Source organism: Diabrotica virgifera, chromosome 1 (genome assembly GCF_917563875.1).
Source record: "Diabrotica virgifera virgifera chromosome 1, PGI_DIABVI_V3a".
NCBI lineage: Eukaryota > Metazoa > Arthropoda > Insecta > Coleoptera > Chrysomelidae > Diabrotica > Diabrotica virgifera.
Window position 1 is genome coordinate 6,160,019 of NC_065443.1, and position 14,270 is coordinate 6,174,288.

A 14,270-nucleotide genomic window follows, 5' to 3' on the forward strand; every position below is an offset into this window, starting at 1 on the left:
GTTCGAACAACCGGCTCTAATTTATTGCTTTTGCAGTATTTGTTTTAATTCACTTTTGATATGACAGAAAAAATGACAGTACTTTTTATTTTTAAGAGGTGCTGTACTTTAAATGAATTAAGATTTTTTTGCAAAGACGGTGCAAATATCGAAAAAAGGTGTAAAATATTTCCCCTTTAGAACAAAAATCAACCTGTTTTCTCATTTCCTTAAAATGTAATAAATACTGCCAAATATCGAAGTGGACTGTTTTCATTGACCCACCCTGTGTACATATCTCCATAGGTTGGAACTATATATTGCTTTAGCTTTGATCTTCTTTAAAGTATGGCCAATCAATTTCTATTTTTTTCCTTGACTGTAATAACTAAGTTAGTTTGCTTTGTCATTTCCCATAGTTTTCTATTGGTTATTCTATTGGACCAGTATATTTTCAGGATTTTTCTTAAATATTTGTTTACAAAAATTTGAAGTTTTTTACATTGTTGAAGGCCTTTTCAAAGTTGATAAAACTCACATTATATGTCTTTTTTTTCATTCATTTGTTCGTTTTTAGACAATTCTAAGGGTGCAAATGTGTTTAATAGTGGAGTGTTTGGCACGGAAGCCTGCCTGGTTGCGTCTTAATTTTTGATCTAGTTCCGGCTTCCATCTTTCCAATATGACTTTAGCAGTGGCTGATCTAGACATTTACCTTAAGAGGGGAAATTCGCCTTAGGGGGCAACTTCCAATGAAACACTAACCAAAAGACATAAAAAAGATAAACCCAAACTGCATAAAAAACATAAATAATAACTTATATGCATTAAGTTCCTTTAATTTTCCTAACTAGCTTGCTTATTGGGTTGAATTTGTCTGTCTGTGGTTTAAGTTTCATATCAGCTAATATATTTTTATATTTCATCAATTTTTTCTTTAATTTTAGACCTTGTTAGGGAGGGGAAATTGCCCATTTTTTCTCCCATTAGATCCGCCACTGGACTTTAGTCAACACTTTTAATGTGGCACTTAGTAATTTTATTACACTCCGACTATTGCATCTACTCACCACTCTTATTATCAATCCCCCTTCCACTCCTTTGGTAATTCTTCTTCAGTCCATATTTTGTTCAAAAGTTTGTGTAACATTTCTATTGATTGCTCAGTAGCTCAGTATTTACTTTTATTAGGTATATACCGTTGATTCATTCAACTTTACCATTTCTTAGAAGTTTTAGTGTGTTTACAATTTCTTCCCTTGTAGTTTCTCCAATGTTCACTTCTAGCTCTGGATATTCTAGTTCGTCTTCAATGACTTGTGTTATTTTATGTTTAGCATATATTTCTTCGAATCCTTCCATCTTTGTATCATTTGTTTCTCATTTTTTATTTTGTTTCCTTGTTTCTTCTTTACTTCTCGCACATTTCTTTATGCTTTTCCAGTTAGATTTCCTCTTGTATTTCCTTTCAAATGAGCTCTCTTCTTCCGATCCCTGTATATAAAGATGTAAATATAGTGCTAGTACAAGTATAAATATAATAAAACAACAATTTTTATAAATTTATGTTTTGTTTTAGCGATCCAAAAAACATAAACCCCTTAATCCAAAGCTTGGTCGGAAATATTTCAGACTTTTTAAAAAGCCACAATCACCAACTCAACCTCAGCATACTAAAACTGTGCGACGAAGCAAAAACTTCCAAAGGAGATGTAGCTCTAAAACTGATCTCGGTACTCTTTACTCACTGGCAGGAAGCCCGTAAAGAGGCACTCACCAAAGAAATAAAAAATTTAGTCAATAAACTCGAAAGTCCTACTTCTGAACTAGATCTTCGGGCCACCATAACAGGAATCACTTCGATAGCTCTAAGGAATGAAGAAGTTGTCGAGATTTGTACCAACGCAGATATCGTGCCAATTTTGCTAATTCTGTGCGAAAAATGCGAAGGATCTTCCATGAGGAGTCTTTTGCTACGAGCCTTGAGCACTGTTTGCTGCAGTTCTTCAGCGGTAAGGCAGTTTGAAAAATTCTCAGGCGTACAGATTATAGCAGATACATTGGAGGAATATTCTAGACCAGAGACGGAAAGGTCTGAAGCTGTAGCGTTACTGGCTCAAGTCACTGCTCCTTGGGTGGAAGACAACCATTCGGTTAAAGGTAAGAAACCAAGTTTAAGATCTTTTATCACTTTTATCACAGTAATTGTCAATGCCTTGTTTTTAAATTCTGTATTATTTGATCATGTTCTATTTAGGTATTTCCTATTTAAGCTTATTACAGCTGTCACCGTTTCTCGCACCATCTCTTGCGATAATTGCAGTCATCTGCTTGCAGACTCCTACCTTCCATTGCACCATTTACTGCTTGTCATCACGATCTTCTTGGTCTGCCCTTTGTCATGCATAGCTGGATATGCACTGTAATCTCTTTGATCATCTTTGATCATTAATGCGTCTTTTTATTCACTACAGAAAGCTCTGACTTATTGCTAAATGGCCTTACCCAAATCTAGTAGCTATTTCTTTTATATTCCGACCATCGTTTTTAATGCTTAGACCGAGATATTTATTGCTATCAGTATTAGTCTAGGCGCCAGAGGGGTCACAGTGTCCTTTTCAATTCTGATGGACAAAATCAACGGTTTCTAATGGTTTTTTGGTTGCTGATTACTAATTTCGAGGGTGGATTTTGATCCGAGTGGTCAAAAAAGTGTTATAAACAATTTAATTGTTTATAAGGCTCTGGCTCATAAACTAAAAGAGATAAAAAAATGTTTCAAATAAAATTTGTTCCTTAATAAAAAACGAAGAAAAAAACGTTTACTAAACTTAAATCCAACAATTAGAACTCACGATATTGTAAAATTAGTGCACAATGCAAATTGCAAAATAAGTATTTTTCGAAGCTTTATCGATCGTAACTCGGCTTCTACGCATGCAGATGAGCTTTAGAAGGTCTCATTTTAAAGCTCAATTAATGGGCTTCCAAACAAAGTTTGTTAAATTACTTTATATTCATTTATTTTAAAGTTATACCCGTTTGAAGTTATAATTTTCTTAAAACAATTGTACATTAATTTGTTTATAAGGGCTTCAAGCAAATTTGAGTTATAAACATTTATACTTTAATTAACAATAATAATAGAAAACCCCAAAAGGAACAATTTGAGCTTATTAAAAAGTTAATTTTTGGCCAAGATATCGATATTTTAATGGCGCGCTATGAGGCGCAAGATCGGCTCACAGTCAAGTAAGTGACGAAATTCGTAGCCAAAATATCGGTATCTTGGCCAAAAATAAACTTACGAACATTTTTCGTAAGCTCAAAATGTTTCTTTTGAAATCTTCTATTGTTATTGTTACTGAAAGTATAAATGTATGTAGCTCAAATTTGCTTGAAACCCTTATAAACAAATTAATGTACAATTTTTTTTAAGAAAATTATAAATTCAAACGGATATAACTTTAAAACAAATGAAGATAAAGTAATTTGACAAACTTTTTTTGGAAGTCTAATTATTAAGCTTTAAAATGAGGCTCATTTTCATGCACAGAAGCCGAGTTACGATCGATAACGTTTCGAAAAATACTTATTTTGCAATTTGCAGTTTGCATTGTGCACTAATTTTACAATATCTTGAGTTCTAGTTGTTGGATTTAAGTTTAGTAAACGCTTTTTTCTTCGTTTTTTATTAAGGAATAAGTATTATTTAAAACATTTTTTTATCTTTTTTAGTTTATGAGTCAGAGCCTTATAAACAATTAAATTGTTTATAACAATTTTTTGACCACTCGGATCGAAATCCACCCTAGAAATTCGTAATCAGCAGCCAAAAATCCATAAGAAACCGTTGAGTTTTTCCATCAGAATTGAAAAGGACACGGTGACCTCTATTTGGCATCTCCACTATATATATGTACTTATTTTCAATTTGTGTATCTCTTAGTTCTAAGGACGTTCCTTCACCTATTAGTACTACATACCTACTCTGTTTTTGATGAGTTAATTGTAAACTCCGCTTAGTATATTCTTCATCTATTTTCGCAACATGTAGTGAATATCATCTTGATCTTCTGCAAGTATTACTTGGTTCTCCGCAAAATCATTAAATGCAAGTCCAATCTGTATTGAACTTGTCATATCGTCGTACAACTCCCTCACAGCATAAATGTAAATTGGTCGAATTTTCTTGTCTTCTAATACCTGTCACACCTTGGTTAATGGGACACTATCAAACGCCTTTTGAACATCAATCAAGTCTAATAATCTGACATGGTATTGCAACTGGGGTGGCTTGAACTTTTTTAACAATTCTGTACCTTTTCTTATAATTCTTTTAACAATTTAATTACTTTTCATATTCTGTTTTAGGTTTACAGGACTATTCCAGAAAATTAGTCAAATCTTTAACAAAATTCGCAGCTAATACCAAGTGCTGCCAAAATTTGCTCTTATGTGCAGCAGCTCTAGCAAATCTCAGCACCATGGACTCGAAAGCAATAAAACACATGATCCACAACAACACAGCTAAATTCCTTATGGAAAACATTCAATCTCGTGGACCGGCAGCTTCGATATACCTGCTGGAGCAGATGGCAACCCTTCTGGCAAATCTCTCAGCTTCCGACGTCGCTAGAAAACAGCTGACTGAAATGAAAGCACCGACGGCACTTTTGTGTTTTTTAAAGATGAATCTGAATGGAGAAGATGTAGAAAAAAGACTGCAACAGAAAAGTATCATCGCTTTGTCGAGGCTATGCGGGGAACGGGGTGCGGCAATGCAAGTGGTTGAATTGGGGGGAGTTGATAAACTAGTCATGATGTGTAGAGAAAAGGAAGAACGGTTTGATAGCGACGCAGTATTGGTGGCAGCATTGGTAAGTTGACGCTTCTTCAATAGTTATGAATATTTCACATTTGAATATATACTAAGGATTTCCACAGTTTTTACTATATTCCTTCACTCAACCGTTCTCTTCTGTTCTTTCTCTTTTGCCATTCCACTTCCTACAGATTTCTTGTTTCCATTGCTTCGTCCACTTCATCTATGAAATGTCTTCGGGGTCTGCCTCTTTTCCTTCTTCCTATCGAGCTCCACTCTGTTATTCTATTTATTTTATCCAACGGTTTTGGTCTGCTCTTCTGACATGTCCGTACCAGGTTAATCTCTTCTGTTCTATAGTCGGTTCGCTAAACTCAGACGCAACTGGCTAGATATTTTAGTCGATAATTTTTTTGTTTTTTGCTAGTTTTGCAAAAATTGGCAAAATTACTAACTATTAAGTGATTATTAACTATTTAGTAATTATTTTTTGCCAATTGTACTAAAATTGGCAAAATTACCGACTAAAACATCTAGAAAGTTGCGTCTCAGTTTAGCGAACAGACTATATATAGTTTATTATATCTGAGTTTATTCCCATACTTTTCTTAATTTCTATGATATTATGAAACCTAAATATTTGTACTTGTCTGTTCCTTTGATTTGTTTACCTTCGTCTAATTTCAGCTGTTTTATTTCTGTATTCTCTGTTGTTAGGATTTCAGTTTTCTTTAGGTTTATTTCCATTCATTCTTTGTATATTCCTGTTCCAGTTTTCTCATCATAAATCTAACGACGTTTTTTGAGAAAGGCTTCATGATATGTTGATGATCCACAATTGGACGAAAACAGCTTATCGCCGAGCCAATTTTTAGGTTCAGAAATATATGATGACGTACCGCTAGAAGAAAAATCTCTGGAAAAGAACCACTGAGGCACTAATTAAAATACCTTTCATGAATTTTGCCTATTACTCCAGAAAACAAAGAATTTAAAAATTGAAAAATTACTGCCCGCTATTTTTCAGCCGGATTATCAGGAGGAAGTCAATAGAAAATGCGTACCTACCATCTCGTGTGTATCGAAAATTTTTTCTGCGTCATGGTTTTTATGCATCATTTAAGCAAAAAAGCAAATTTTTCATTAATTGTATAAAAACTTTTCATTCTCGTTAAATAGCCCAGTAAATGAACAGGAAATTCGGCGATACCGTGCAATTTTCAGGGTCAACTCCGAATTGCATAAAAATTTGGATTTAGGTTCTACTTACCCTCAACTTCAAAGTTGAAATTGTGTCAATTTTTGGTTTGCTTGGAGGGTGACAGTCACCCCTTCTCGGCGGTGAAAAAACGCGCGTTTAAAATAAGTCCGGAAATGGATAAACTGACTAATTTTAAGCAACTTTCGTTCTATAGATATTTTTAAGTAAATCAATACTTATTTGTTATTGAAAATGTTTATTTTTCGACAAAAAAAAAACACGTTTTCAGGCGGTTTAAAAAAACTAAGTATTTTATCGGAAAAAATAATATAGCAAAAATGTAGCATAGAAAAAAACGAAAAGAGATGTGTATTCGTGAAGTCTATAGACCCAGCAAAAGCAAAATTGTAGCTCATGGAAAAAAGTTCTTATTCGTCAAATTTCGTTAAAAAACTCGTATTTTAAAAAATAGAAATTTTGTTTACTATAACACCAATTTTTTAAAAAAAAAAAGCACTTCAAACCGGTCAAACTCACAGATCGTATAAACAATATACACACGTATAAAGTAAATAATGGTAAAACGGTAACGATTAATTTTCTTCAGGATGCTAAATTGGGGGAGATTTTCATGATTTTTTTACCAAAAAAAGGGGCCAACTTTATCTTGGGCGTAACTCGTTTAGTTTTCGTGCTAGAAAAAATGAAAATAAAGATTTTTTTATACACTTTAAATTTTTTAGGTTTTTCCCGAAAATTACTTAATTTTTATTTACGTTGTTATTTCACGATGAAATATTCGATTTGGAATTTGACGAATAAAAATCTACCGTTCATGAGCCTACAACTTTGCTTTTACTGGATGTACAGACTTCTTTAATACACCATTTTTTTTTCATTTTTTATAAGCTACATTTTTGCTAACAATATTTTTTCGATAAAACATTTACTTTTTGAGTTATTTGCGAAAAACCGCCGGTTCTTTTGTCGAAAATTAAACATTTTCAATGGTAAACTCGAAAAGTATTGACTTACTTAAAAATCTCTATAGTACGAAACTTGCTTAGAATTAGTCAATTTATATATTTCCGGACTTATTTTAAACGCGCGTTTTTCAGCCCCGAGAAGGGGTGATTGTCACCCTTCAAGTAAAAGCAACCAACAGCACAAGTTAAACTTTGAAGTGGAGGGTAAGTAGAACCTATACTCTCAAGATGCAGTAAGTATAAACAAACCAAGACACGTTAAATGCTACTATACAGGGTTGCGAGAAAGTCTGGTAACACGTTATTTCCTCGGAAACCGCTAGAACGATGTTTATAGATTTTGGTGGGTAAGGGTCTTTTAATGCGGTTGATATTATAGTGGTAATTAAATTGTTGTCAAATCTTCCGTTTTTCTGAAAATCTAACGAACTTTCTTATTTCAAATGGAATACCCTATATATTTTTTAAATTTTGGAATCCTTAAGTGATACTGATTATTTTTCATATGATATTCCCTATACCTAAATGCCATAATTTCGGAGTTATTGCCACATTTACTAAAAAAAAATTTTTAAATAATTTAAAAAAAATCAACTTTTTACTGCCTGAGTAGACATTATTTTAGGTTCTTTGGATCATTGAGAACAAAAAAGGTATTTTATAATTTTTCTCTAAAGTTAATCTTTTTCGAATTATAAACAAATTAAAACTGAAAAAAACGAAAAATGACAATTTTTCAAGGTTCAAAAACACAAGTAAAAAATAATTTTTTAAATTACAAAGTACCTAAATTCAAGATCAAACATTCTACTATCAGATACCTGTAAGAATATTTGGCACGTTTTATTCTAAAATACCTTTTTTATTATTATTAATGAAGCGCATATGAAAAAACGGGCGATTAGGCTGCATTAACAACTAAAAAAATAATATTTTAAAATGAAACAAGATCAAATTGCTTATCGGTAGCTGATAAAATAAGACTTGAAGTTGAATTTAGGCACTTCGTAGTTTTAAAATTAATATTTTTTATGTGTTTTGTGTTTTTGAACCTATAAAATCGTCATTTTTCGATGTTTTTCAGTTTTAAATTGTTTATAACTCGGAAACAATTAACTTTAGAGGAAAATTACAAAATACCTTTTTTGTTCACAATGATCCAAGGAACCCAAAATAATGTCTACCCGAGCCAAAAAATTATTTTTATAAATTGTTTAAATTTTTTTTAAAATAAATGTAGCAATAACTCCGAAAATATGACATTTAGGTATATGGAATATTATATGAAAAATAATAGGTATCTCTTAAGAATTCCAAAACGCAAAAAATATACAGGGTGTCCCATTTGAAATAAGAAAGTTCATTAGATTTCCAGAAAAACGGAAGATTTGACAACAATGTAATTACCACTATAATATCGGCTGCATTAAAAGACCCTCACCCACCAAAATTCATAAAAATCGTTGTGGCGGTTTCCGAGAAATTACCGTGTTGCCAGACTTTTTCGCAACTCTGTATAGGGGCACTCCCGAATCATAATTTACAATGTATAAACTTTGGAAATCATGATTTTGGATTTATAATGTATATACATTGTAAATTATGATTCGGGAGTGCTCCTAGTAGCATTTAACGTGTTTCGGTTTGTTTATTTCTACTGCATCTTGAATGTAAATTTAGTACCTATAAATTCAAATTTTCGAACAATTCTGAGTTGACCCTGAAAATTACACTACAAAACGGTCATTTACTGGGTTAAAATGTTCATAAAAACTCATGTTGTGTATAGTGTTTTAAATATTTTTATTGTTTATTTTATATATTTCTAAACAATTGAAAAAAATGATTACTTCGGGTTTAATTTGAAATAACTTTTTTGTTTCTAAACATTTTTTAATTTAGCAAATCGACGGTTAAACTGCAAAACCTCGTAAGTCGATTTTTGGTCCATTATTACTTTTATACTTTGTTGGTTTATTTATACTTTTACATATCTTTATAACTACGAAAGCTTGTAAGTAAATATTTAAATTTAATGGTACTAGCGACATCTAGAAAAAACTCATGTAAGATTACTTACAAGTAGGATAAGTTATAAAACCTCGTAAGTTGAATTTTTATGAGACAAAACCTCGTAAGTTTAATGATAGTTTAAGATTTTAAGTAACAAAACTCCGTAAGTCGCTCTTTGGCAAAAAAAAACAATATTATTGAATTTTTTCTTAATGGTAATAGAATCATTATCTAAAAAGAACCCAACACACACAAAACGAATAAATTGAATCTTACATAAAGAAGACAACATGTTTTTCGTCTCTCCTCTAAAGTTACATAAAACTAACTTACGAGGTTTTGCAGTTTAACCGTCGAAATCTCATTTTAAAGAGCAAGTATTTTCAAGACAGTCAGTTGAACGTTCTCATCTACAATTATGTAGCTTCTTCACCAGATTGAAATGAAATAAATAAGTCACTTTTTTGCTTAAATGTTAATAGAAAATCATGATGTAGTAAGAATTTCGATACCCTCGAGATGACACGCCGTTTCTATTGACGTTCCCCCAGATATTCCAGTTAAAAAGTAGCGGATATTTCAATTTTCAAACGCTTATTGGCTTCGTTTCGTTTCCTCTGGTAAATAATATTACTGAAATATACTGATTGCATTAATAATGAATCAGTTCACTGCCTCTCAGATCCATTTAAGTAACACTCATAAATACTTTTTCAACTAGCACTTATTTACACCAACACCACTCCAAATACATTACTTGACTTTTTTATTTTAGGCGACGCTTAGAAAGATCGTCGATACGTGCGGAAGTGACGTTTTGAGTGCCCAAGACGCTCAAGAGTTGGTCGAACCGAAGCTTCTTGACTCATTTTTAGCCTACTCATCTCAGAACGAGAGCTACGTATGATATTTTTAGAAGGCCTAATGGATTTTGAAAAATCGAGCTTAGTTTGTATTTTATTCAAATACATGTATTTATTACAGCATATATAAGGACACATCAAATTCAAAACACCAAAAATCATGTCGGTCTTGGAATTAACAGCGTAGGCGCAAAATTTCGTTTCAATGCTTATCAAATGCATTCATTTTTTTCGAATCCTGAGAAAAATAGGAATTTTTAAAAAATTTAAACGTAGAATGAAAGGTTCTAGCCGAAGGGCCGAAGTCCCCTGAAAACTTCTATAATCTTTATTTTAATAAGTTATGGGGTGGAATGAAGATACAATTGAGTGTGATTTGTAATTTTCAAATATCTCATTCAAAAGAAAGTTTTTGTTTATTCTAAAAGACTTTCTACCCTCGGTAATGATGTAATATTTCATTCTGCGTTCAAATTTTTCAAAAATATTTATTAGCTTTCCAGGATTTAAAAAAAAATGAACACCATGTCCATGGTGATATTTTCCAAATCGAACATTCGCTATCTTTGTCATACAACACACTCAATCGAACAGAATGTGGTGACAAGACAGTGACAAACAAGGCTACTAAATATTTGACTCGGCTTCAGGAAGATTTTGAGTTATTTTTATTAAATAATATAGAGAGTGTATTCAAGAAATAATTGATTTAAGACGTGAAATTAACAAAAAGTTATTTATTGTTTATTATTTATGGAAGATCCAAGCACAGAACACACCAGGGTATATTCTGTAATCCAAGTATTTTGTTGTTAAAGATGTTCAAAATTTATCTAAGTGTTCCACATTAAAAATATATTATTAAAATTACTGTATCACTTTTTTGTATAGTATATACATTATTGTAAAAACTGAATCATAGTTAGTGAAAAAATAAAACTATTAATTAACTAAATTAATTTAAGCGATTATACAAGTACCGGTTATCCAAGAACTTTCAAAAACTGAACGAAATAGTCATCTCTATGTTAATGATGACAATGTCATTGTGTACTAATGTTTACATATCCATACCAGTGTGAATTTTACTACACGTAATTTGCCGTGTAAAGACAGAAAAAGTAGGAATAGCCGTAAAATATTTGTGCCTACTCTCTTAATATCTGAAAAACCTAATAATAGGAAAGTATACAGGGTGTTTCATTAATAATTGTCCATATAGTAACTGGAGAAACCTTAGCATAAAATACGAAGATTTAACCTAAAACGCTTAAATAAAATGTGGTTCCTTACTGAGTTACAGGGTGTTTTGTCTAAAAATTTAAAAACTATTTTTGCTCAGCATTTTAAAACTATTCGACGTATCGTTTTCATACTTGGTAGAAAGTGCGACTACTATACACCCTACTAAATTATGATAAACAAACGTTTATAACTACTACCAGAGGCGCACGACAGGGGATAGTGAATGGTTGACCCTTCTCAAATTCTGCGCCACTGGAGGAATTACTACTTTAGTGCCATTTTTAGATTCTCCAATACTTTCTACGAACATAATATACTCCTCATTCATCATCATCATTCTCTTTGCCTTATCCCTATGCGGGGTCGGCTTCCCTAATTGCATTTCTCCACCCAATTCTGTCTTGGGTCATATCAATGTTAATCCCCTTTACCAACATGTCCTGCCTTATCGCCTCCCCCCAGGTCTTCTTTGGTCTTCCTCTCCTACTCCTTCCAGGAATCTGCACTTCAGCTATTCTTCGTATTGGGTGATTAACGTCTCGACGTTGAACATGACCAAACCATCTTAACCTATGCTCTCTCATTTTGGCATCAATTGGTGCCACACCTAGACTTCCTCTAATATACTCATTTCTAATTTTATCCTTCTTTGTCACTCCACTCATCCATCTAAGCATTCTCATTTCCGCCACATGCATTCGTTGTTCCTCTTTCTTTTTCACTGCCCAACATTCAGTTCCGTACATCATAGCCGGTCTTATGGCTGTTTTATAGAATTTTCCCTTCAGCTTCATTGGAATTTTTCTGTCACACAACACACCACTCGCTTCTTTCCACTTCATCCATCCAGCCCTAATTCTACTGCATGCATCTCCATCTATTTCTCCATTACTCTGTAATACCGATCCTAGGTACTTAAAACTATTGCTTTTCACAATCATTTCACCATCCAAAGATACCATTTTATTTGTAGTAGCTCCATCTTTAAATGAACATTCCAAATACTCTGTTTTTGTCCTACTAAGTTTTAAACCTTTTTCCTCCAGAGCATGTCTCCACTGTTCCAGTTTTTGTTCTAAGTCTCTTTCACTATTTCCTACTAACACGACATCATCAGCATACATTAAGCACCATGGAATGTTACCCTGTAGTTTCGCTGTTATCTGGTCCAAAACTAATGAGAATAAATACGGACTAAGCACCGAGCCTTGGTGCAATCCTACTTTCACATGAAATTTATCAGTCTCTCCCACACCTGTCCTAACACTAGTCGTAACTCCCTCATACATATCCCTCACAATCTTTACATATTCACCAGGGACTCCTTTCGTATTGAGTGCCCACCACAGAATCTCTCGAGGAACTCTATCATATGCTTTCTCAAGATCAATGAATACCATATGAGCGCTTGTTTCTTTACTCCTGTATTTTTCCATCAACTGCCTTATAATGAAAATTGCATCTGTTGTTGATCTACCCTGCATAAAGCCAAATTGATTCTCGGATATTTCGGTCTCTTCACGTATCCGTCTGTCAATTACTCTTTCCCATATTTTCATGGTGTGGCTAAGCAGTTTTATAGCCCTGTAGTTTGTACATTGTTGTATATCTCCCTTGTTTTTGTAAACAGGTACCAGTATACTGCTTCTCCATTCGTCTGGCATTTGTCCGACTTCCATAATTCTATTAAATAGACCTGCTAGCCATCTTGTTCCTGTCTCTCCCAATGCTCTCCATACTTCCCCAGGAATATCATCTGGTCCTACCGCTTTTCCTTTCTTTATTTTTTGAAGCGCTTGAGCCACTTCCTCGTTGGTTATTTTGGTGACCATTGCTGCTACTGTCTCCGTTGACTCTACAGGCTGTCTGTCAAATTCTTCATTTAATAAGCTGTCAAAGTACTTTCTCCATCTCTTTTTGACTTCCCTTTCGTGAACTAGTATTTTATTATTTTCATCTCGGATACATCTAATCTGATTAAAATCTTTTGCTTTCTTTGCTCTCTGTTTGGCTATTTTATATATCTTCGTTTCGCCTTCCCTGGTATCAAGTTGATCGTATAGGTTTGAATACGCTTCTGCTTTGGCTTTTGCTACTGCTACTTTCGCTTCCTTTTTCGCCACCATATAGTTTTGAAGATCTGTGTCGGATCTGGTTTCTTGCCACTTTTTATATAATTTTCTCTTCTCTTTTATTTTTCCTTGTACTTCGTTTGACCACCACCAAGTCTCTTTATCCTCGAACTTTTTTCCTGACGTTTTCCCAAGTATTTCAATAGCAGTCTCTCTAATACTACTGGCCATTTTTCTCCAAATTGTATTAGGGCTTCCTTTCATGTTCCAACATATTTTTTCTACTATTCTTCTCCTGAATAGACCTTCTTTCTCATCTTTCAGCAGCCACCACTTGATTTTTTGTGGTCCTCTCCGATATTTTTGTTTAGTTTCGCTTTTTACTTCGATGTCCAGAACAAGCAGCTTATGTTGTTGGCTTACTGTCTCACTCACTATTACCTTGCAGTCCTTGCATTCACGTATGTCTTCTTTCCTTATCATGAAGTAGTCTATTTGGGATTGATGTTGTCCACTTTTGTAGGTAATAAGTTGAGTTTCTCTCTTTTTAAAGAATGTGTTAACAATCACCATATCCAATGCTGTTGCTAATTCAAGCATGTCATCTCCAGCTTCATTTCTAGTTCCAAAGCCTAATCCCCCATGTATTGTTTCATATCCTGTCTTGGTTTGGCCCACATGTGCATTGAAATCACCTCCTATTATAACCTTCTCTTCTGCTGGAATATCACTCAGTACGTCTCCTAATTGATCATAGAAAGCTCTTCTTTCATTCTCACCCAGACCTGTTTGGGGAGCATACACACACACAACATTCAATACCTCTTTATCAATTACAAATTTCACTGAAATCATTCTATCACTCGTTCTTACAACTTCTACTACGTTATCTTTCATTTCACTATCAGCAATTATACCAACTCCATTTCTAGTGTTACTACTCCCTACATACCACAATTTGTATCCTTCACCTAGTTCTTTCGCCCTTTGTCCTTTCCACCTAGTTTCTTGAATACAAGCAATTTGGACTCTTCTTCGTTTGAGCGCATCCACTAACTCCAGACTCTTACCTGTAAGACTACCAAG

General features: G+C 33.5%; 1 protein-coding gene across 1 annotated transcript in view; it reads left to right on the forward strand.

Annotated features, from left to right (window-relative positions):
- The window catches only part of LOC114335236 (protein inscuteable homolog), a 49,793-nt gene extending 38,565 nt beyond the window's left edge, over positions 1 to 11,228 (forward strand). The window contains exons 4-6 of the mRNA XM_028285440.2: positions 1,559 to 2,139; positions 4,354 to 4,859; positions 9,780 to 11,228. Of these exons, the coding sequence (XP_028141241.1) occupies positions 1,559 to 2,139; positions 4,354 to 4,859; positions 9,780 to 9,911 (1,219 nt within the window). The 3' untranslated portion in view covers positions 9,912 to 11,228. The remainder of the gene's footprint in view (positions 1 to 1,558; positions 2,140 to 4,353; positions 4,860 to 9,779) is intronic.
- The last annotated feature ends 3,042 nt before the right edge of the window (positions 11,229 to 14,270 follow it).